Source organism: Neophocaena asiaeorientalis, unplaced genomic scaffold (assembly GCF_003031525.2).
Source record: "Neophocaena asiaeorientalis asiaeorientalis breed wild unplaced genomic scaffold, Neophocaena_asiaeorientalis_V1.1 scaffold67, whole genome shotgun sequence".
NCBI lineage: Eukaryota > Metazoa > Chordata > Mammalia > Artiodactyla > Phocoenidae > Neophocaena > Neophocaena asiaeorientalis.
Genome location: NW_020173731.1, coordinates 2,470,657 through 2,495,249, shown reverse-complemented (window position 1 = coordinate 2,495,249; position 24,593 = coordinate 2,470,657). Strand labels below are relative to the sequence as shown.

At 40.8% G+C, this 24,593-nt stretch overlaps 1 protein-coding gene across 3 annotated transcripts in view; it reads left to right on the top strand.

Moving 5' to 3' along the window:
- Nucleotides 1-23,888, top strand: part of KCNK2 (potassium two pore domain channel subfamily K member 2) — a 215,534-nt gene extending 191,646 nt beyond the window's left edge. For 2 of the 3 annotated variants that reach the window (XM_024751067.1, XM_024751068.1), the window contains one exon: nucleotides 23,555-23,888. In XM_024751067.1, the coding sequence (XP_024606835.1) occupies nucleotides 23,555-23,872 (318 nt within the window). In that variant the 3' untranslated portion in view covers nucleotides 23,873-23,888. The remainder of the gene's footprint in view (nucleotides 1-23,554) is intronic. The other variant, XM_024751066.1, reaches the window with a different exon arrangement.
- Nucleotides 23,889-24,593: the final 705 nt, after the last annotated feature.

Genomic DNA, 24,593 nt, shown 5'->3' with positions numbered 1-24,593 from the left:
TTCTGTTCTCTTATCAAGAGTCAGAGGAGGATTAAGACTTCCTGTCACAGAAGCATGGCTCAGAAACAGATCAGAGGGGAAAAAAGTATAAGGAAGTACTGCTCCTCACAAATCAGCTTTACTCTCTTGGAAAAACATGTCGCTGACATTTTGTAGAGTTGTTCGGAGGAAAATAATCTTAGAAACGCAGTTGATAAAGACCAAGCATTTAAAAGACCTGCAATTTAAAATATACTTTTCAAACTGAGAACGCTGAAAATTCTCTTAAGTTCATGTTGTATTGGGTTGGCCAAAAAATTCATTCGGGTTTTTCCTGGAACATGAAAACCCGAACGAACTTTTTGGCCAACCCAATACTTTCGGTCACTAAGAATGACTACTCCAATGAAGACTGACCAAGCGTAAAGACAAGGATACTTTCAGAAGTGGAATCATTAACAACTATGAAAAACAGGGCAGAGAATTATCCTTCATCACACCGCAGTGTATAGTAAGGTATAAAAACTCATACTTTAGTAAACAGAGTTATGGTTCAGAAATATTGACTCAAACATTCTCAATCATCTTTTATTTTCTTTATAACATTAGAGTCCTTCAAGATATTTTTTACTTTGATATTTAGATAATATTTACAGAGATTCCCAGTGGCAATTGCTGTCCAATTTTGACATGTGTGTTTATCAAATAAATAGCATTCCTGAGAGATCTCTGCCCTCACAAAGTTTATTCAGGGCTGGTATGCTATATGCTGAATCTACGCAGGCAATGTTATAACATCAGTAAGGGGGGAGTTAAAAGGAAAAAAACTACTCAAAATTTCTGCACCTCCAGAAAGTTAGCCCTAAGCTCAAGGTCTGCTACATGGTAGATATTCACTAGGTGATTGTTGAAATCCACAGTTTCCATGTTCACATACTTTTACCTTTAATATCCTTGCCTATATATATTCATTATTTTATATAGTTGTAATCAGAATAAAGACAACTTTGTTTTCTCTTTCACTTTACGTAACACAATCATAATAGTAGAGTTGACTGACTTCACATAAACACTGACTTCTTAAATGACATTTATTTATCTCAATATTGTGCTATTCAAAATATAGTTCAGGAAATATTTTCTTTCATACTGACTTTTTCCTTTGCTAGAAATTCTTGCCCAGGTTAAATTGTATACTCTTGCCTCCTTTATCAAAGGTAAGGTGACCATATGTGTGTGGGTTTATCTCTGGGCTTTCTATCCTGTTCCATTGATCTATCTTTCTGTTTTTGTGCCAGTACCATACTATCTTGATTACTGTAGCTTTGTATTATAGTCTGAAATCAGGGAGCCTGATTACTCCAGCTCCATTTTTGTTTCTCAAGATTGCCATGGCTATTCGGCGTCTTTTATGTGTCCATACAAATTGTGAATTTTTTTGTTCTACTTCTGTGAAAAATGCCAGTGGTAATTTGATAGGGATTGCATTGAATCTGTAGATTGCTTTGGGTAGTAGAGTCATTTTCACAATGTTGATTCTTCCAATCCAAGAACATGGTATATCTTTCCATCTATTTCTATCATCTTTAATTTCTGTCATCAGTGTCTTATAATTTTCTGCATACAGGTCTTTTGTCTCCTTAGGTCGGTTTATTCCTAGATATTTTATTCTTTCTGTTGCAATGGTATTCTTTCTGTTGGTGGGAAGTAAGGGTGAGCTTGATAAGAAATAGGGCAGTGATCCTTAGCTGTAAGGAATCTGCCATGTAGTTGGTTAAGTGGATCAATGGAGTGATAAATACTTATGGTGTCAAGTGAGCTTCTTGTAAACTTCCTACATTGGAAGTTTCCAAGATAGTGAACTTTCATCTTTCTTAGGCCATCCTATTGATCTTATCTGATTAAGGAAAATTGCCTTAAATTTGGGTTTGGAATCACTATTGGGGAGGAAAATACTGGGCCTCTGTAACCATGAGATTTTGCTACCTTGAAAAGCTATCAGATGTTAATAAGTGTTCCTAGTTGGTGATGAAGATGTTAGTGATTCTTCTAAAGTGAAAGGGTTAAACCTTCTTTAAGTTTTAAAAGGTTACATCCAGTAAGGATGGAGAAGCCCAGGTTCTGGGATAGCCTATTCAGGTATTGTCATGCAGAGTTGTAAGAACAATAGCAAAGGTTAGGGAGCTGGTAAGGAGAAGGGAAAGAAAAGGAAGTTGATTTAAGGGGTCTATACAAGAGGCATGATGTTCTTCACCGTGAGATGAGGCATTAGTAGCATCACAGGCTTCTTAGAATGCTGAGGAGGCTCTGCAAAGACTAAAAACCTTGAGGAAACATACTTTAAACCTTTACTATACATAGGCCTGGCCAAGTCTCCCTCCAGAGAGAAACAAGATTATCCCAGCAGAGTCAACTAAGAAGCAGACTCTTTTTACTGGAGTATGTAACCAAAACATGATTGATTTGCCTGCCATTCATTCATTTCTCTAACAAATGCTTATTGAATTCCCACACGTACACTCTTCTAGGTTCTGAGAATACCGAATGCGACATGGCAGACAAACCCTTTCTATTACCATGAAGACATTTAAACTAATTGTTGTAATAAGCTTGTGATGAGAGTAATGCTAGGGAAGTACAGGATGATGTAGCTACAAATATCAAGTGATCCTGATGTTGTCGAGGGGATCAGGAAATGGCTCCATAAGGATGTCTAATTTAGCATGAGTAAAAAGTATCCCAGAGAAGGACAGGGAATCAGTATTCTGGGCAGAGCAAATAATAACTAATGAATGAAAGAAGGAAAAGAAAAAGTGGCGTATTTGAGGAAGTTAAAGAAATGTTCAGGATGGGCCCCAAGGGTAGACTTTGAGAGGGTTGGGGGTTAGAAATGAAGCTGAAACAGAAGGTAAGCCCTAGAACATATGAGCCACTTTAAAGAGTTTGGACTAAGTGAAATGGGAATCAATTGAATAGTTTTATGCAGTGGAAAATACTTGATTGATTTATGTTTATTAAGGGGCACTCTGGCTGCTGTGTGAATGCATTTAAGACAGATGGACTTAAGTCAGAAAGACTGGTTAGGAAGCTGCTGAAATAATATAGATGAGACAAAATGGTGGACTGGACTATAGTTTTAGCAATGGGAATGGAGAGAAGTGAAAGGAATTGAGAGAAAAAAGGTAAATCAGCAAGACTTAGGGTTGATTTGATAAGACTGGGTGAGAGGAAGAATAAAGGATTATACTGAAGTTCCACTTGGGAAACTTAGTGGTTAATGGTGTTATTCACTGTGATAAAAAATTAAATAAGAATAGGTTTAAGAAGTTAAAGGATTTCATTTGGAGAAGTGCTGAGTTTGAGATGGCCAGGAGTCATCTTAAGTGAAGATGTTTCATAAGCAGTTAGTTGTATAGATACAGAATTCAGTAGGGAGACTTGACCTAGAAATATGTATTTGAGAGTCATCAGCAAATAGACAGTAATAGAAATAATTGAAGGGATATGGTTATCCAGGGAACATGATAAGAATAGAAGCCTGAGGGACAAAGGTAGTTAAGAGGAGGATGAAAGAAAATGATCCCATGAGGTTGATGGAAAAGAATTAACTTGAATGGTTAAAAAAAAAAAAAAAGCCACCATAAAAATGTACTGATTTGGAAATAAGAAGCAAAGACTGATTGGGAGTCATCATCTATGCCATTTGCAGCTGTAAAGATCAGGCAAAAGAAGGACAGAGAATGGTGCACTGAATTTAGTGACAAGGATGAGATCACTTCCAGTAGCGTTTGCAAGGCAAGCAACTGTAGCACTCCATTTTCTTCCTTTGCTTGTAAATCAGAGCACTGGGCTGTGAGAATTACGTGAAAGTTAAGAATACATGGAATACAGAGGAAGACCTCTTCTTTGAGTCAAGTGCATAGCTATCACCATCACATTCATGGTGATCCTTTAGGAGCTATTTCTGCTCACTCTGGAGTCCTCAGCTTTGTTATTGCTAAGTGGTGTCGATTTGCTTAGTTTTAGGGAGATAACATACTATTTGAATAAACTGTTGAAAGATTTTTTTTTAATCCAACAAAACAAACATGTTTTAATGCATAAGGATTCATTTTAATTATCCACAAGCATTAATGTTTCAATTGAGAAAAATATTTACTTGTATAAATTTGTTGTTTTCTGGACCTTAGTTTTTAATGTCTTAGAAAACAAAAGAGCACCTTCAGAGTTTGAATGTACAGTTTTGTCACCATTCAAAGATACGAGTCTGTACTTTAGGATACTATGTGCTATTTGATGAATAATGACTACATTGGTGTAGGCAATTCTGTAAGGTCATGAATTTTTTAAAGAAGTGGGAATAAATAATAATTCTTTACTTTGATGGCCTTGGTTTAGTACTTGAGGGACTCTTCTTTATTTTTCTTTTTTTTTCAAGCTTGGAGTTTGAGTGGCTATGTTCCTGAAGTCTTGTATCTTGAAGAATAGTAGAAAAATAAGGCACAATAGAGAGGGAATAGATAGCATTATTGATTTAGATAAGTAGTCCTAGTGCATATTTTTGAGTAAATTTTCATTCTTTCCAGTATCTTTAGGAAATTATGGCAGTGGATCCTCACCCTAATATAACCTGCTATAGGGTGGATTTCCACATAATGTGAATTTGCCTTGCACTCCTCCTAAAGATATTTAGTCTTTAGAATTAATAAGATTTTACTGGTGAGGAAAAATAGTATGTCGTAGTTAAACCTCCAAGCTTGAATCCTGTCTCCTGGCTCTACCACATATGCATTGTGTGTCTTAAGTTTTATAGCCTCTCTAGTCTCAGTTTCTTCTGTGAAAAATAGAATCTTCCCCAGAGAGTTGTTGTAAAGATTAAATAAGTTAATATTTTTAAAAGAGCAATGCCTACCACATAGTAGGCACTATCTATGCATACAAGATTTTACTCAGTCTCATTACGTAGACCTGTATTAATAATGAGAATCCTTTTTATTATGAGTTACATATGTTTATTGAGTGGTACAATGAATTCATTATTACATTTTACAGTATTATTCCAGTTGTAATACTGAGTAAACATAAACACTGTCTTGCATTGACCTTCATTTGACTGATGAAATACATCATTCAATGTATCTGGCTAGGATGATTGTTCAGCTGTATTTTTTTTCCCTTGTTTAAAAGGGTTTTAATATAAAGCAGATAATTTTTTGCAACATTTCCCAAACTTTTCATTATCCAATTGGCTGAGGCTTCTCAACGATTATCATTTCACAACAATATCTCCATTTTCACCTTCTTTAAATGAATTGGCCTAATAGATACGCCCTTAAAACAGAGCTTCACTCTCAACATATTTTTAATTTTGTATTCAAACAGTATGAAGAAAACAGGATCAGGGAATTCAGCCATAAAAGTGAATGGGTTACTGATACATGCTACATCATGGATGCAACTAAGTGAAAGAAGTCAGGCACGAAAGGCTCTATATTGTATGGTTCCATATTTATGAAATGTCCAGCAGTGGCAAATCCATACACACGGAAAACCCCTGGTTTCCAGGGGTTTGGAAGAGGGAAATAGGGAATGACTCCTCAAAATGGGTGTATGTTTCCTCTTGGGGTGATGAAAATGTTTTGTAGCTGGACAGTGGTGATAGTTGCACAACCTTGTGACAGTAGTAAATTCCACGGAATGGTACAGTGAATTGTAAAATGATCAAAATGGTGGATTTTGTGTTATGTTCATTTTACTACAATGAAAAGGAGAAAGAATTAGGGAAAGGCTTAGAGTTTGGGAAACTAAGGTGAACTGGTCAAGAAAAAGACAGCTCTACTGTTCAGTGTTCTCTCAGCTCTCCCAGTGCATTAATCCTCAGCAAAAAGTAGCCTGAACTTGTCGATGATAGTCATTCAACACAGTCCAGGGAAAAGTAAATAAAATAAAATCCAACTCTTCTTCTTTTTTTTTTTTTAGAGGGATATTGTTTTACTACTAATTACCAGCATTTAGTAATGATAAGCCAAACATTAAGCCTTTAGGAAATTTGTGAACTCCTTCATTTCTTACAATAACTCTGTCAGATTGGTACCAGTATTTATCACCATTGATGAAGAAACTCAGTTTCAGCGGAAGACACTGAGGCACAGAGAGGTTGAATGTAACTTGTCCATAATTGCCCTAGCTGCTATGCTAGTCTGCTTCATCAACTGGCTGAGTAATATTCCATTGTGTATATGTGCCACATCTTCTTTATCCATTCATCCGATGATGGACATTTAGGTTGTTTCCATCTCCGGGCTACTGTAAAAACAGCTGCAATGAACATTTTGGTACATGACTCTTTTTGAATTATGGTTTTCTCAGGGTATATGCCCAGTAGTGGGATTGCTGGGTCATATGGTAGTTTTATTTTTAGTTTTTAAAGGAACCTCCATACTGTTGTCCATGGTGGCTGCCTCAATTCACATTCCCACCAGCAGTGCAAGAAGGTTCCCTTTTCTCCACACCCTCTCCAGCATTTATTGTTTCTAGATTTTTTGATGATGGCCATTCTGACTGGTGTGAGATGATATCTCATTGTAGTTTTGATTTGCATTTCTCTAATGATTAATGATGTTGAGCATTCTTTCATGTGTTTGTTGGCAGTCTGTATATCTTCTTTGGAGAAATGTCTATTTAGGTCTTCTGCCCATTTTTGGATGGGGTTGTTTGTTTTTTTGTTATTGAGCTGCATGAGCTGCTTGTAAATTTTGGAGATTAATCCTTTGTCAGTTGCTTCATTTGCAAATATTTTCTCCCATTCTGAGGGTTGTCTTTTGGTCTTGTTTATGGTTTCCTTTGCTGTGCAAAAGTTTTGAAGTTTCATTAGGCCCCATTTTTTTGTTTTTATTTCCATTTCTCTAGGAGGTGGGTCAAAAAGGATCTTGCTGTGATTTATGTCATAGAGTGTTCTGCCTATGTTTTCCTCTAAGAGTTTGATAGTTTCTGGCCTTACATTTAGGTCTTTAATCCATTTTGAGCTTATTTTTGTGTATGGTGTTAGGGAGTGATTTAATCTCATACTTTTACATGTACATGTCCAGTTTTCCCAGCACCACTTATGGAACAGGCTGTCCCTTCTTCACTGTACATTCCTGCCTCCTTTATCAAAGGTAAGGTGACCATATGTGTGTGGGTTTATCTCTGGGCTTTCTATCCTGTTCCATTGATCTATCTTTCTGTTTTTGTGCAAGTACCATACTGTCTTGATTACTGTAGCTTTAGTATTATAGTCTGAAATCAGGGAGCCTGATTCCTCCAGCTCCGTTTTTCGTTCTCAAGATTATTTTGGCTATTCGGGGTCTTTTGTGTTTCCATACAAATTGTGAAATTTTTTGCTCTAGTTCTGTGAAAAACGCCAGTGGTAGTTTGATAGTGATTGCATTGAATCTGTAGATTGCTTTGGGTAGTATAGTCATTTTCACAATGTTGATTCTTCCAATCCGAGAACACGGTATATCTCTCAATCTATTTGTATCATCTTTAATTTGTGTCATCAGTGTCTTATAATTTTCAGCATACAGGTCTTTTGTCTCCTTAGGTAGGTTTACTCTTAGATATTTTACTCTTTTTGTTGCAATGGTAAATGGGAGGGTTTCCTTGATTTCACTTTCAGATTTTTCATTAGTGTATAGGAATGCCAGGACATTTCTGTGCATTAATTTTCTATCCTGCTACTTTACGTGTTTTTCTGTCTTCTCATTTTGCTTATCTCACTGTGTTTGGGGTCTCCTTTTTGCAGGCTGCATGTTCGTAATTCCCGTTGTTTTTGGTGTCTGTCCCCAGTGGCTAAAGTTGGTTCAGTGGGTTGTGTAGGCTTCCTGGTGGAGGGTAGTAGTGCCTGTGTTCTGGTGGATGAGGCTGGATCTTGTCTTTCTGTGGGCAGGTCCACGTCTGGTGGTGAGTTTTGGGGTGTCTGTGGCCTTATGATTTTAGGCTGCCTCTCTGATAATGAGTGGGGTTGTGTTCCTGTTTTGCTAGTTGTTTGGCATAGGGTGTCCAGCACTGTAGTTTGCTGGTCATTGAGTGAAGCTGGGTGCTGGTGTTGAGATGGAGATCTCTGGGAGATTTTCACCGTTTGACATTATTTGGAGCTGAGAGGTCTCTTGTTGAACAGTGTCCTGAAGTTGGCTCCTCCTCCTCAGAGGCACAGCACTGACTCCTGGCTGCAGCACCAAGAGCCTTTCATCCACAGGGCTCAGAATAAAAGGGAGAAAAAGTAGAAAGAAAGAATTACTAGAAGTAGGGAAGGAAGGGAGGGAGGGGGAGAGAGAGAGAGAGAGAAAGAAAGAAAGAAAGGAGGGAGGAGGGAAGGAAGGAAGGAGGGAAGGAAGGAAAAAAGAAGATAAAGTAAAATAAAGTTATGAAAATAAATAAGAAAAAATTAAAAAAAACAACGGACAGATAGAACCCTAGGACAAATGGTGGAAGCAAAGTGATACAGACAAAATCTCATACAGCAGCATACACATACACACTCACAAAAAGAGGAAAAGGGGAAAAATATCATAAATCTTGCTCTCAAAGTCCACCTCCTCAATCTGGGATGATTCATTGTCTAAAGGAGGGAAGGAAGGAAAGAAAGAAAGAAAGAAGATAAAGTAAAATAAAATAAAGTCATTAAAATAAAAAATAATTATTAAGAAAAAACGGATGGATAGAACGCTAGGACAAATAGTGGAAGCAAAGCTATACAGACAAAATCTCACACAGTAGCATACACATACACACTCACAAAAAGAGGAAAAGGGGAAAAAATCATAAGTCTTGCTCTCAAAGTCCACCTCCTCAATTTGGGATGATTCATTGTCTATTCATATATTCCACAGATGCAGGGTACATCAAGTTGATTGTGGAGCTTTAATCCGCTGCTTCTGAGGCTGCTGGGAGAGATTTCCGTTTCTCTTCTTTGTTCTCACAGCTCCCGGGGTTCAGCTTTGGATTTGACCCCGCCTCTGCATGTAGGTCGCCGGAGGGCGTCTGTTTTTCCGCTTAGACAGGACGGGGTTAAAGGAGCCGCTGATCTGGGGGCTCTGGCTCACTCAGGCTGGGGGAGGGAGGGTTACGGAGTGCGGGGCGGGCCTGCGGCGGCAGATGCCGGCGTGACGTTGCACCAGCCTGAGGCCTGCTGTGCATTTTCCCGGGGAAGTTGTCCCTGGATCCCGGGACCCTGGCGATGGGCCACGGGCTGCAAAGCCTCCCCGGATGGGAGGTGTGGATAGTGACCTGTGCTCGCACACAGGCTTCTTGGTGGCGGCGGCAGCAGCCTTAGCGTCTCCTGCCCGTCTCTGGGGTCCGCGCTTTTAGCTGCAGCTCGCACCCGTCTCTGGAGCTCCTTTAAGCAGCGCTCTTAATCCCCTCTCCTCGCGCACCAGGAAACAAAGAGGGAAGAAAAATTCTCTTGCCTCTTTGGCAGCTCCAGACTTTTCCCCGGACTCCCTCCCGGCTAGCTGTGGTGCACTAACCCCTTCAGGCTGTGTTCACGCAGCCAACCCCAGTCCTCTCCCTGCTCTCTGATCGAAGCCGGGGCCTCAGCTTGCAGCCCCGCCCGCCCCGGCGAGTGAGCAGACAAGTCTCTAGGGCTGGTGAGTGCCGGTCGGCACCGACTCCTGTTGCTGTGCTCTCCTCCGCGGCTCCGAAGCTCCCCCCACTCCACCACCTGCAGTCTCCGCCCGCGAAGGGGCTTCCTAGTGTGTGGAAACCTTTCCTCCTTCACAGCTCCCTCCCACTGCTGCAGGTCCCGTCCCTATTCTTTTGTCTCTGTTTTTTCTTTTTTCTTTTGTCCTACCCAGGTACGTGTGGAGTTTCTTGCCTTTTGGGAGGTCTGAGGTCTTCTGCCAGCTTTCAGTAGGTGTTCTGTAGGAGTTGTTCCACGTGTAGATGTATTTCTGGTGTACCTGTGGGGAGGAAGGTGATCTCCGCATCTTACTCTTCTGCCATCTTACCCTCGTCCCTCCAGCTGTATTTTTAATGTATGTCTTCAGCATTCTCAAAACACCTCATGCTTTAAAGATCTCCAGAACTCTGAGTTTAGGCAATCTGTAGCACTTCTGGTGAGAATTTCAGAGACCTCAGGCAATGCTGCCACTTGGTGCCTAGAACCTGTGAGTTATATTCTAGGGAGGCATGTCCCATTTTTTCAATTTTATATCATTTATTCTGTATCTGGTATTCTCCTGTAAGCTCTTTAAGTACCTTTGGCAAGCCATATCATCATCACCAGCCTCATCATCATAATTACTAATTGTGTAGTCCTTTATAAGAACACAGACCCCCACACATGTACACACACATGCACACACACAATACTTGTTTCTCCTGTGAAATAGATTATTATGACCTTATTTTATAGATAAGGAATCTGAAACTCAAAAAAGGTTAAATTGCTCACCTGTAGGCACACAGGTAAGTGACAGAGCTGGAACTGGAGGCTTCTTCCCACCTCCTGCTAACCCCTCTTCCCTCTGTTTTCTGACATTTTCAGCTGCAGCCCTATGACCTCCTGAGATTGTCTTTCCACCCTTGGAAACTCCAGAGAAATTAGAAAAAAAAAGTGTCCCCCTAAGTGGTATTCTACCAGCCTCTGCCAGAGATTTAGTGCAATTAAAGATAAGAAAGTGAAGAGTTATGGATTAAGACAAGTCTGAGCTTTCCTTGCATTTAGCCTTTTCCTAATTTGCAGGAATCACTAATTTGTGGAAACACCTGGCTCTACAGAATGCTGTGTGTGTGTCATTAGTGCAACCTGAGAGATCATGGTGACTTTGTGAAACCTGTGTCTGGAGAAAAATCAGCTCAAGTCTAAGGAAGGTTTTCATTCTTACTTCAATTTATCATGACCAGTTAAATTTCAAATCGCAATAGAGAGGATTAAAATTTCTAAAGAATTTTCTGTGCAGGTGCCATGATCTAGTGCTTTTTGCTGTGAAAGACAGAGGTCACCTAAGTGTGCAGAAAGAGGAAATAGTGGGGTGACTGGGAACCCAGAGTCTGAAAACAGTAGGGATTAGATGGAAATTTCACAGTGTCCTCAAAATCTGAAAATATACATGTCTTTTGACCCGGTGTTTCCACTTCTAGTAATACTTGAACACATCAGCAAAGGTATGGTTATAAGAATGTTCACTGAAGTATTATTTTCCGTAGCGAAAACGAACAAAAACCAAATCCATATTCATCAGTAGGGGCATGCCACATCCATCATCCTGTCGAGTGCTAGGCAGCTGGTAGAAACTATGAGGTAGTATAATGAGTACTAAATGGGAAAAATGACTAAAATTGGTTAAGTGGGGAAAAAAGCCATTTGCAAAACAATGTGGTTAATATAAGACCACTTTTGCAAAAATATTAATGATCATCAAAATGGAAGAGGAATAAAGTAAGGTTAGCACAGAGAAGAAAAACAAGTGGCAGTATGTGTGCTACACTGTGTCTCATTGTTATCATTGAGATGTGAGATTACAGAGAACTTGAATTTGGGGGGATATATTCATTCATTTCACAGGTATTTCTTAGAAGTCAGCTACGTACCAGGTACTGTCTAGGTGCTGAGGATATTCATAGAACTTACATCCTAATTGGAGAAGATAGAAAATTAGCAAATAAATGTATTAACATTAGAATCTTGGGTAAGCAATGTCTATTATTATTAACAATAAGAAGATTTTATTATTGAAGTATAGTTGATTTACAATGTTGTGTTAGTTTCAGGTGTACAGCAAAGTGATCCAGTTGTACATACATATATATATTCTTTTTCAGATTCTTTTCTTTTATAGTTTATTACAAAATATTGAGTATAATTCCCTGTGCTATATAATAAGTCCTTGTTGGTTATCTATTTCATATATAGTAGTGTGTATCTGTTAATCTCAAACTCCTAATTTATCCTTCCCACCTTCTTGTTTTCTATGTCTGTGGGTCTATTTCTGTTTTGTAAATAAGTTCATTTGTATCATTTTTTAAGATTTCACTTAAGCGATATCATATGATATTTGTCTTTGGCTTACTTAGCATGATAACCTCTAGGTCCATTCATATTGCTGAAAATAGCATTATTTAGTTCATTTTTATGGCTGAGTAATATTCCATTGTATATATGTATATATACATGTACACATGTGTGTATGTATATGTGTGTATATATATATATATATATATACACACACACGCACACACCACATCTAATAAGAAAATATTTTTAAGATAGAAATATGAGAAGACCATTACCAAAGAAAAAGGGAGGCAGATCCTATGAAGGTCAGTGGCCTTACTGGAGGTAAAAGTTTGGTAACCAAAGCAAAGCTCATGGAAGCAACTCAACAAGTGGTTGATCTCCAAAATATACAAACAGCTCATGTGCTCAATATCAAAAAAGCAAACAACACAATCAAAAATGGGCAGAAGAGCTAAAGAAACATTTCTCCAAAGAAGATATACAGATACCTAAAAAGGACATGAAAAGAGGTTCAACTTCACTAATTATTAGAGAAAGGCAAATCAAAACTACAATGAGGTATCACCTCACACCAGTAAGAATAGCCATCATCAAAAAATCTACAAACAATAAATGCTGGAGAGGGTGTGGATAAAAGGGAACTCTCCTACACTGTTGGTGGGAATGTAAATTGGTGCATCCACTATGGAGAACAGTATGGAGGTTCCTTGAAAAACTAAAAATAGAGCTACCATATGATCCAGCAATCCCACTCCTGGGCATATATCTGGAGAAAACCATAATTCGAAAAAATACATGACCCCAGTGTTCACTGCAGCACTATTTACAGTAGCCAAGACATGGAAGCAACCTAAATGTCCATCAACAGAGGAATGGATAAAGAAGATGTAGTACATATATTCAATGGAATATTACTCAGCCATAAAAAAGAATGAAATAATGCCATTTGCAGAAACATGGATGGACCTAGAGATTGTCATACTGAATGAAGTAAGTCAACAACAGAGAAAGACAAATATCATATGATTTCACTTATATGTGGAATCTTAAAGAAATGGTACAAATGAACTTATTTACAAAACAGAAATAGAGTCACAGATGTAGAAAACAAACTTATGCTTACTAAGGGGGAAGGGGGGGAGGAATAAATTGGGAGTTTGGGATTGACGTATACGCACTACGATATATAAAACAGATAACTAATAAGAACCTACTGTGTAGCACAGGGAACTCTACTCAATACTTTGTAATGACCTATATGGGAAAAGAATCTAAAAAAGAGTGGATATATGTATAACTGATTCACTTTGCTGTACAGCAGAAACTAACACAACATTGTAAATCAACTATACCCAATAAAAATCAATTAAAAAAATAATAGACCTAATTTTAGGTCCATAAGTTCAGACAGTGCCTCCAGACTTCAGGCATGATTGAGCGGCTTGCTCAGATGGATGTCCTTTAAGGAAGTGATTATTTCTCACTACACACTTGTATGTGGGAGGAAATTGAATATAGTTGTTGATTCTTACACTTTTCAAAGACATTTATTTAAACAAAAATGTAGATTCTTAGCTGTTCCCTTTATAATATTAACCTTACTACTAAGATAAGCTCATCATAGAAAACAGTATATTAGTATTTGTTCTTTTTACACTTAGAAAATTATGAATTCTCAATGTAACAGATTAATTCCTCTTTAATAAGATCACTAGTAAGGTGGGAATAAAAGAAATGTTTAGTTTTCATCAATAATTACTGTTTTATTTTATTTCATTTTTTAAACATCTTTATTGGAGTATAATTGCTTTACAATGGTGTGTTAGTTTCTGCTTTATAACAAAGTTAATCAGCTATACATATACATATATCCCCCATATCTCCTCCCTCTTGTCTCCCTCCCACCCTCCCTATCCCACCCCTCTAGGTGGTCGCAAAGTAACAAGGGGATCTCCCTGTGCTATGCGGCTAATTCCCACTAGCAACCTGTTTTACATTTGGTAGTGTAAATATGTCCATGCCACTCCGTCACTTCGTCCCAGCTTACCCTTCTCACTCCCCGTGTCCTAAAGTCCATTCTCTACATCTGCGTCTATATTCCGGTCCTGCCCCTAGGTTCTTCTGAACTTTTTTTTTTTAGATTCCATATATATGTGTTAGCATACAGTATTTGTTTTTCTCTTTCTGGTTTAGTTCACTCTGTATAACAGACTGTAGGTTGATCCATCTCATTACACTTGATCATATGGTTTTTCTCCTTCATTTGTTAATTGATTGATTTGCATATATTGAAGAATCCTTGCACTTCTGGGATAAACCCCACTTGATCATGGTGTATGATCCTTTTAATGTGCTGTTGGATTCTGTTTGCTAGTATTTTGTTGAGGATTTTTGCATCTATGTTCTTCAGTGATATTGGCGTGTAGTTTTCTTTCTTTGTGACATTTTGTCTGGTTTTGGTATCAGGGTGATGGTGGCCTCGTAGAATGAGTTTGGGAATGATCCTCCCTCTGCTATATTTTGGAAGAGTTTGAGAAGGATAGGTATTAGCTGTTCTCTAAATGTTTGATAGAATTCACCTGTTAAGCCATCTGGTTGTGGTTTTTTGTTTGTTGTAAGATTTTTAATCACAGTCTCAATTTCAGTGCTTGTGATTGGTCTGTTTATATTTTCTGTTTCTTCCTGGTTCAGTCTTGGAAGGTTGTGCTTTTCTAAGAATGTGTCCATTTCTTCCAGGTTGTCCATTTTATTGGCATAGAGTTGCTTGTAGTAATCTCTCATGATCCTTTGTATTTCTGCAGTGTCTGTTGTTACTTCTCCTTTTTCATTTCTAATTCTATTGATGTGAGTCTTCTCCCTTTTTTTCTTGATGAGTCTGGCTAATGGTTTCTCAATTTTGTTTATTTTCTCAGAGAACCAGCTTTTAGTTTTATTGACCTTTGCTGTTGTTTCCTTCATTTTTTTTCCCATTTATTTCTGATCTGATCTTTATGATTTTTTTCCTTCTGCTAACTTTGGGGGTTTTTTGTTCTTCTTTCTCTAATTGCTTTAGATGTAAGGTTAGGTTGTTTGAGATGTTTCTTCTGTCTTGAGGTAGTATTGTTTTGCTATAAACTTCCCTTTTAGAACTGCTTTTGCTGCGTCCCATAGATTTTGGGTCGTCCTGTTTTGTCATTTGTTTCTAGGTATTTTTTTATTTCCTCTCGGATATCTTCAGTGATCTCTTGGCTTTGTAGTAGTTTGTTGTTTAGCCTCCATGTGTTTGTATTTTTTACAGATTTTTTCCTGTAATTGATATCTAGTCTCATAGCGTTGTGGTCGGCAAAGATACTTGATACGATTTAAATTTTCTTAAATTTACCAAGGCTTGATTTGTGACCCAAGATATGATCTATCCTGGAGAATGTTCCATGAGCACTTGAGAAGAAAGTGTATTCTGTTGTTTTTGGACGGAATGTCGTATAAATATCAATTAAGTCCATTTTGTTTAATGTATCATTTAAAGCTTGTGTTTCCTTATTTATTTTCATTTTGAATGATCTGTCCATTGGTTAAAGTGGGGTGTTGAAGTCCCATACTATGATTGTGTTACTGTCGATTTCCCCTTTTATGGCTGTTAGTATTTGCCTTATGTATTGAGGTGTTCCTATGTTGGGTGCATAAATATCTACAATTGTTATATCTTCTTCTTGGATTGATCCCTTGATCATTATGTAGTGTCCTTCTTTGTCTCTTGTAATATTCTTTGTTTTAAAGTCTATTTTGTCTGATATGAGAATTGCTACTCCCATTTTCTCTTGATTTCCACTTGCATGGAATATCTTTTTCCATCCCCTCACTTTCAGTCTGTATGTGTCCCTAGGTCTGAAGTGGGTCTCATGTACACAGCATATGTATGGGTCGTGTTTTTGTATCCATTCAGCCAGTCTATTGTCTTTTGGTGGGAGCATTTAATCCATTTATATTTAAGGTAATTATTGATATGTATGTTCTTATTATCATTTTCTTAATCGTTTGGGGTTTGTTATTGTAGGTCTTTTCCTTCTCTTGTGTTTCATGCCTAGAGAAGTTCCTTTAGCATTTGCTGTAAAGCTTGTTTGGTGGTGCTGAATTCTCTTAGCTTTTGCTTTTCTGTAAATGTTTTCTCTGTTGAATCCAAATGAGATCCTTGCTGGGTTGAGTAATCTTGGTTGTAGGTTTTTCCCTTTCATCACTTTAAATATGTCCTGCCACTCTCTTCTGGCTTGCAGTGTTTCTGCTGAAGGATCAGCTGTTAACCTTATGGGGGTTCCCTTGTATGTTATTTTCTTTTCCCTTGCTGATTTTAGTATTTTTCCTTTATATTTAATTTTTGATAGTTTGATTAATATTTGTCTTGGCGATTTCTCCTTGCATTTATCCTGTATGGGACTCTCTGTGCTTCCTGGAGTTGATTATCTCCCTTTCCCATATTATGGAATTTTTCAACTATAATCTCTTCTCAGTCCCTTTCTTTTTGTCTTCTTCTTCTGGCACCCCTATACTTTGAATGTTAGTGCATTTAATGTTGTCCCAGAGGTCTCTGTGCTGTTCTGAATTCTTTTCATTCTTTTTTCTTTATTCTGCTCTGCCGTAGTTATTTCCACTATTTTGGCTGTGTTGGGTCTTTTGTTTCTGTGCAAGGGCTTTCTCTAGTTGCGGTAAGCAGGTGCGGGCCTCTCAGTATCACGGCCTCTCTTGTTGCAGAGCACAAGCTCCAGACGCACAGGCTCAGTAGTTGTGGCTCACGGGCCCAGTTGCTCCGCAGTATGTGGGATCTTCCCAGACCAGGGCTCAAACCCGTGTCCCCTGCATTGGCAGGCAGATTCTCAACCACTGTGCCACCAGGGAAGCCCTATTTCCACTATTTTATCTTCCAGGTCACTTATCCGTTCTTCTGCCTCCGTTATTCTGCTATTGATTCCTTCTAGAGAATTTTAAATTTCATTTATTGTGTTATTCATCATTGTTTGCTCTTTAGTTCTTTAAATGTTTCTTGTATTTTCTCCATTCTATTTCCAAGATTTTGGATCATATTTACTATCATTGTTCTGCATTTTCAGGTAGACTGCCCATTTCCTCTTCATTTGTTAGGTCTGGTGGGTTTTTATCTTGCTCCTTCATCTGCTGTGTGCTTCTCTGTCTTCTCATTTTGGTTAACTTACTGTGTTCGGGGTCTCCTTTCGCAGGCTGCTGGTTGATAGTTCCTGTTGTTTATGGTGTCTGCCCTCAGTGCCTGAGGTTGGTTTTGTCCGTTGTGTAGGCTTCCTGGTGGAGGGGACTGGTGCCTGTGTTCTGGTGGATGAGGCTGGATCTTGTCTTTCTGGTGGGCAGGACTGCGTCCAGTGGTGTGTTTTGGGATGCCTGTGACCTTATTTCGATTTGAGGCAGCTTCTCTGCTAATGGGTGGTTTTGTGTTCCTGTCTTGCTTGTTGTTTGGCATGGGGTGTCCAGCACTGTAGCTTGCTGGTTGTTGAGTGGAGCTGGGTCTTAGTGTTGAGATGGAGATCTGTGGGAGAGCTTTCGCCATTTGATATTATGTGGAGCCGGGATGTCTCTGGTGGACCAATGTCCTGAACTTGGCTCTCCCACCTCAGTGGCACAGGCCTGACACCTGCTGGAGTACCAAGACCCTGTCAGCCACATGGCTCAGAAGTACAGTGCTCCCAAAGTCCACCGTCTCAGTTTTGGAATAATTTGTTGTCTATTCAGGTATTCCAGTGATGCAGGGAACATCAATTTGATTGTGCAGATTTTTTTTTTTTTTTTTTTTGCAGTACGCGGGCCTCTCACTGTCGTGGCCTCTCCCGTTGTGGAGCACAGGCTCCAGACGCGCAGGCTCAGCGGCCATGGCTCACGGGCCCAGCCGCTCCGTGGCATGTGGACTCTTCCCAGACCGGGGCACGAACCGGTGTCCCCTGCATCGGCAGGCGGACTCTCAACCACTGTGCCACCAGGGAAGCCCTGATTGTGCAGATTTAATCTGCTGCTCCTGAGGCTGCTGGGAGAAATTTCCCTTTCTCCTCTTTGTTCTCACAGCTCCTGTGTTTCAGCTTTGGATTGGCCCCGCCTCTGCATGTAGGTCACGTGAGGGCATCTGTTCTTCACTCAGACAGGATGGGGTTAAAGCAGCAGCTGATTAGGGGGCTCTGGCTCACTCAGGCTAGGGGGGAGGGAGGGGTACGTAATGTGGGGTGAGCCTGCAGTGGCCGGTGTGACATTGCAACAGCCTGAGGCGCACTGTGTGTTCTTCCAGGGAAGTTGTCTCTCGATCAGGGGACCCTGGCAATGGTGGGTTGCACAGGCTCCCGGGAAGGGAGGTATGGATAGTAACCTGTGCTTGCACACAGGCTTCTTGGTGGCTGCAGCAGCAGCCGTAGCGTCCCATGCCTGTCTCTGGTGTCTGCACGGATAGCTGCGGCTCATGCCCATCTCTGGAGCTCGTTTAGGCGGTGCTCTGAATCCCATCTCCTCGTGCACCTCGAAACAATGGTCTCTTGCCTCTTAGGCATGTCCAGACTTTTTCCCGGACTCCCTCCCGGCTAGCTGTGGCGCATTAGCCCCCTTCAGGCTGTGTTCATGCAGCCAGCCCCAGTCCTCTCCCTGGGATCCGACCTCCGAAGCCTGAGCCTCAGCTTCCAGCCCCCACCCACCCTAGTGGGTGAGCAGACAAGCCTCTTGGGCTGGTGAGTGCTGGTCGGCATCCATCCTCTGTGCGCTCTCCTCCGTGGGTCTGAAGCTCCCCCTCCGCCCCCCGTCTCCGCTGGTGAAGGGGCTTCCTAGTGTGTGGAAACTTTCCCTCCTTCACAGCTCCCTCCCAGAGGTGCAGGTCCCATCCCTATTCTTTTTTCTCTGTTTTTTCATTTTTCTTTTGCCCTAGCAAGGTACGCGGGGAGTTTCTTGCCTTTTGGGAAGTCTGGGGTCTTCTGCCAGCGTTCAGTCAGTGTTCTGTAGGAGTTGTTCCACATGATGTATTTCTGATGTATTGTAGGGAGGAAGATGATCTCTACATCTTACTCCTCTGCCATCTTGAAGATCTCCTACTGTTTTATTTTAAATAGCAAATTTCAGGGCTTCCCTGGTGGCACAGTGGTTGAGAGTCCGCCTGCCGATGCAGGGGACACGGGTTCGTGCCCCGGTCCGGGAAGATCCCACATGCTGCGGAGCGGCTGGGCCCACGAGCCATTGCCGCTGAGCCTGCGCATCCGGAGCCTGTGCTCTGCAACGGGAGAGGCCACAGCAGTGAGAGGCCCGCGTACCACAAAGAATAAATAAATAAAATAGCAAATTTCACACTGCTCAGGACTATCTGTACTGTAAACTAGAAGAATTTAATAACATGTTGGACAATGATTAACTGTATTGTTCAAGACCATATTAATCAGGTTTTCTCTTTGTGTTTCTGCACTATCTTTAAGCAGGCTGCAATTTTCCGTCTTTTAAATTGAAACTGGTAGAGAAACAACTGAATCTCTTAACTGTTTATGTTAAAATATTATTGTTAAAACTTTCTTGATAGTATTTACTTATTAATTCAATGCAATTCATCATGTTTCTACTCAGTGCCTTCTCTATTCCAGACACTAGATGTTTTATATACACCAATGAATGTAGTATAGACTCCGAACTCAAGAATGCTTACTTATCCACCAGGGAAGCCCTGATTGTGCAGATTTAATCTGCTGCTCCTGAGGCTGCTGGGAGAAATTTCCCTTTCTCCTCTTTGTTCTCACAGCTCCTGTGTTTCAGCTTTGGATTGGCCCCGCCTCTGCATGTAGGTCACGTGAGGGCATCTGTTCTTCACTCAGACAGGATGGGGTTAAAGCAGCAGCTGATTAGGGGGCTCTGGCTCACTCAGGCTAGGGGGGAGGGAGGGGTACGTAATGTGGGGTGAGCCTGCAGTGGCCGGTGTGACATTGCAACAGCCTGAGGCGCACTGTGTGTTCTTCCAGGGAAGTTGTCTCTCGATCAGGGGACCCTGGCAATGGTGGGTTGCACAGGCTCCCGGGAAGGGAGGTATGGATAGTAACCTGTGCTTGCACACAGGCTTCTTGGTGGCTGCAGCAGCAGCCGTAGCGTCCCATGCCTGTCTCTGGTGTCTGCACGGATAGCTGCGGCTCATGCCCATCTCTGGAGCTCGTTTAGGCGGTGCTCTGAATCCCATCTCCTCGTGCACCTCGAAACAATGGTCTCTTGCCTCTTAGGCATGTCCAGACTTTTTCCCGGACTCCCTCCCGGCTAGCTGTGGCGCATTAGCCCCCTTCAGGCTGTGTTCATGCAGCCAGCCCCAGTCCTCTCCCTGGGATCCGACCTCCGAAGCCTGAGCCTCAGCTTCCAGCCCCCACCCACCCTAGTGGGTGAGCAGACAAGCCTCTTGGGCTGGTGAGTGCTGGTCGGCATCCATCCTCTGTGCGCTCTCCTCCGTGGGTCTGAAGCTCCCCCTCCGCCCCCCGTCTCCGCTGGTGAAGGGGCTTCCTAGTGTGTGGAAACTTTCCCTCCTTCACAGCTCCCTCCCAGAGGTGCAGGTCCCATCCCTATTCTTTTTTCTCTGTTTTTTCATTTTTCTTTTGCCCTAGCAAGGTACGCGGGGAGTTTCTTGCCTTTTGGGAAGTCTGGGGTCTTCTGCCAGCGTTCAGTCAGTGTTCTGTAGGAGTTGTTCCACATGATGTATTTCTGATGTATTGTAGGGAGGAAGATGATCTCTACATCTTACTCCTCTGCCATCTTGAAGATCTCCTACTGTTTTATTTTAAATAGCAAATTTCAGGGCTTCCCTGGTGGCACAGTGGTTGAGAGTCCGCCTGCCGATGCAGGGGACACGGGTTCGTGCCCCGGTCCGGGAAGATCCCACATGCTGCGGAGCGGCTGGGCCCACGAGCCATTGCCGCTGAGCCTGCGCATCCGGAGCCTGTGCTCTGCAACGGGAGAGGCCACAGCAGTGAGAGGCCCGCGTACCACAAAGAATAAATAAATAAAATAGCAAATTTCACACTGCTCAGGACTATCTGTACTGTAAACTAGAAGAATTTAATAACATGTTGGACAATGATTAACTGTATTGTTCAAGACCATATTAATCAGGTTTTCTCTTTGTGTTTCTGCACTATCTTTAAGCAGGCTGCAATTTTCCGTCTTTTAAATTGAAACTGGTAGAGAAACAACTGAATCTCTTAACTGTTTATGTTAAAATATTATTGTTAAAACTTTCTTGATAGTATTTACTTATTAATTCAATGCAATTCATCATGTTTCTACTCAGTGCCTTCTCTATTCCAGACACTAGATGTTTTATATACACCAATGAATGTAGTATAGACTCCGAACTCAAGAATGCTTACTTAGTCTAATCAAAAAGACAGCTAGGTATATAGAAAAAGAATATCAACAGTTGGAGGGTTTATTTATAAGTGCATTTGGAGTGATTCAGCATTTTTTACCACTGACTGATACTGCCTATACTTTTCTAACCAGAGAGTCCCCCCAAAGCAGAATTAAAAATTCAATAATTGCTTTTAGAGCTAAGTACAGTCATACACGGTCCCTTATGGGAACAGTAAGAATCTTCAGGCTGAATCACTATAAATTTAGCACTTCTCTCCCTGCAAGTTCCCTTTAAGTTGCCTCAGTGATTAAGGAATGCTTGATCTTGCCAGTTACGCATGCCACAAAGTTCTCATTTTTCTAGTTTGCTTTTTTCAGAACCAGACCCAGAAAACAAGCAATTATTTCTTGCTAGGTCAATACAAGTGGGAAATAAAAGACCTTTATAAAATAAAAGTAGATCATCAAATGTGTGCACGTATGTGATTATGGATGGATGAGGAAGAGTTGGTCTGCCATGTGCCACCTTCTAAGGATATTTGAACAGTTTTCGTACACACACATACACACAAACATATCTATGACCATCCGAGTGCACGTATACATCATGTTGAAGTAGACGTACATACATATGCTCTCTTATAAATCAGATTTTCAGTATAAATATTTAGAACCCAACTTTGTCTGATCAAGCTGCTATAACAAAATACCACACACTGGGGATCTTATAAACAGCATTGATTTCTCACAGTTCTAGAGATTCAAGATCACAGTGCCAACATGACGGAGTGAGGACTCTTCCTGGTTTGTAGAGAGCCTTCTTACTGTGTCCTCACATGGTGGAAGGGGTGAGGGATCTCTCCGGAACCTCTTTTGTAAGAGTGCTGATCTCATTCATGAAGGCTTCGCTTCATGACTTAAGCACCTCTCTAAGGCCCCACCTCCTAATATAATCACCCTTGCAGTTAGTATTTCAACATATGAATTTCCAGGAGACACCAACGTTCAGACTATAGCAGAAACCATCAGTTTCTGATCACATCAAAATTTTAAACAAAAAGCGACAGAGGTAAAATAAAACAAAACAAAGCAGTAGTTATTTGCTTGCCAGGTAAAAAGGAGCCCATTTCACTTAAAAATTGAGTTCTGTGGAGCTCCCTAATCCAAGAGCAGAAGTGCTAGCAATAGGGAATGGGGGAGTTGTTCCACGTTAGGAGATTATTCTAAGAGATATCCTAGATTATTAAATTCTAGTTGGTTAAGAAAAAGATTATAAAGTTTCCCATGGGATGGGTCATTATTCTGTTTTAGGTCATTAAAGTGCAGATATAATTTTAAAGAGGTCAAAGAAAACACGCACATGCTTAGCACTCGGCAATGTCTTTTTCTTCAACCTCAAACAAAGGCCACAATGATAACTATACAGTGATAGGCTCTTGCAGTTGAAGTGTATTACCCAGCCATCCTGCTAGGTGTGTGCTGTGGAGATGCCTGTTCCACAGCTGAGGAAATGGCAGCTCAGACAGGTTAACTTCACTAATTCCACAAACATTCATTGAGAAACTATTCCTTGGACTTAATCATTCTCCAAATGGGCCTCAAAATGAACTTGCCAGGCCTTGTTTATTTGCTTTCCCTGGAATCAGAAACAAAGTATTTTATTGCTTATTTAGTAAATAGAGGATTCCTAAATGACCAGTGTGGGGTTGGAGTCAAAGTTCTTGCACACACCATTTCTGCTCTCTAAAATCTCTGTTTATATCCTGAGCAAACAGCATCGCTGCTATGAGAACCAACCAGGTCACCTGGGTTCACACTCCAGGCTCTTTTACTCTGTCTTGCTGCTTCTCCTATGTCTTATTGCCTTCTCTACATTCAAATACTTCTCTAAATTACAGATTAAAAAAGAAACAGAGCTTTAAAAAGTGAGAGATTGCCTTTTTGATCAGAAGTTTCAATGACAGGATTTGTTTCCCAAAACAAGGGCATCTAGTACCTCTAATATAATTTGGTTAATAGAGTTTAAGCTCACAGATTCATTTATAGAGTCATATCTATATAAAATGGAAGCTTCTTCCTCACAACTTGCCTAAGTACCTCAATTGTAAGACCTCTCATATTACAAAAGTCTACAATGTTCTTTTCAAAACCCCCAAATACAGTGATCAGAAGGTAAAGCACACAAAACATTGACTGTGTTGGTGTCTCTGTCATTTCTCTGCGTGCATGTTCCAGGTGGGAGAGTTCAGAGCCCATGCTGCTGAGTGGACAGCCAACGTCACGGCCGAATTCAAGGAAACCAGGAGGCGGCTGAGTGTGGAGATTTACGACAAGTTCCAGCGTGCCACCTCCATAAAGCGGAAGCTCTCCGCAGAACTGGCTGGAAACCACAACCAGGAGCTGACTCCCTGTAGGAGGACCCTGTCGGTGAACCACCTCGCCAGCGAGAGGGATGTCTTGCCTCCCTTACTGAAAACTGAAAGTATCTATTTGAACGGATTGACGCCACACTGTGCAGGCGAGGAAATTGCTGTTATTGAGAACATTAAATAGCCCTCTCTTTGAAGAGCCCTAGGCATAGCCATAGGTGAGGACTTCTATATGCTCTTTTTGACTGTTGTTGGTAGCGTTTTTTAAATTGTGCATGAGATCCAAAAAGGAAAAAAAAAAAGAAAATAGATACACCTATCATGGTCATCTACCATCAAGAGAATTTGAATTCTGAGCCAGCACTATCTTTTCGATGATTCTTGTTGAATGGTCCACTTTCTTTGACCAGTGGAATAAAACAAGCAATGTCTGATGCCTTTCTGTGCCCAGACTGTTTTCCTCTCTCTTTTCCAAATGTGCCAAAAGGCCTCAGAATGAATTATAATTGTTTCCGGTAATAATGTAGCTTTGAGGGATCAGTCCTTAACTTTTCAGGGTCTACCTAACTGAGCCTAGATTATGGACCACTTATGGATGACAACATTTCTTTTTGTAAATGGCAAGAAATTCTTATGCAGCCTTTTACCTAAGAAATTTTCTGTCAGTGCCTTATCTTACGAAGAAACAGAACCTCTCTAGCTAATGTGTGGTTTCTCCTTCCCCGCCCCACCCCTAGGCTCAACTCCGCAGTCCTTTACCCCACAACTCCTGTTTGAATACCATACCTTGCTGGAAACAGTGTGTAAAATGACCGGAGTGATGATGCCCGAAGAAGGAATAGATGCCAAATTAGATGGACATTGAAGCAACACTCAGAAACCCTAGCGTTAAAGGCACTGCAGAG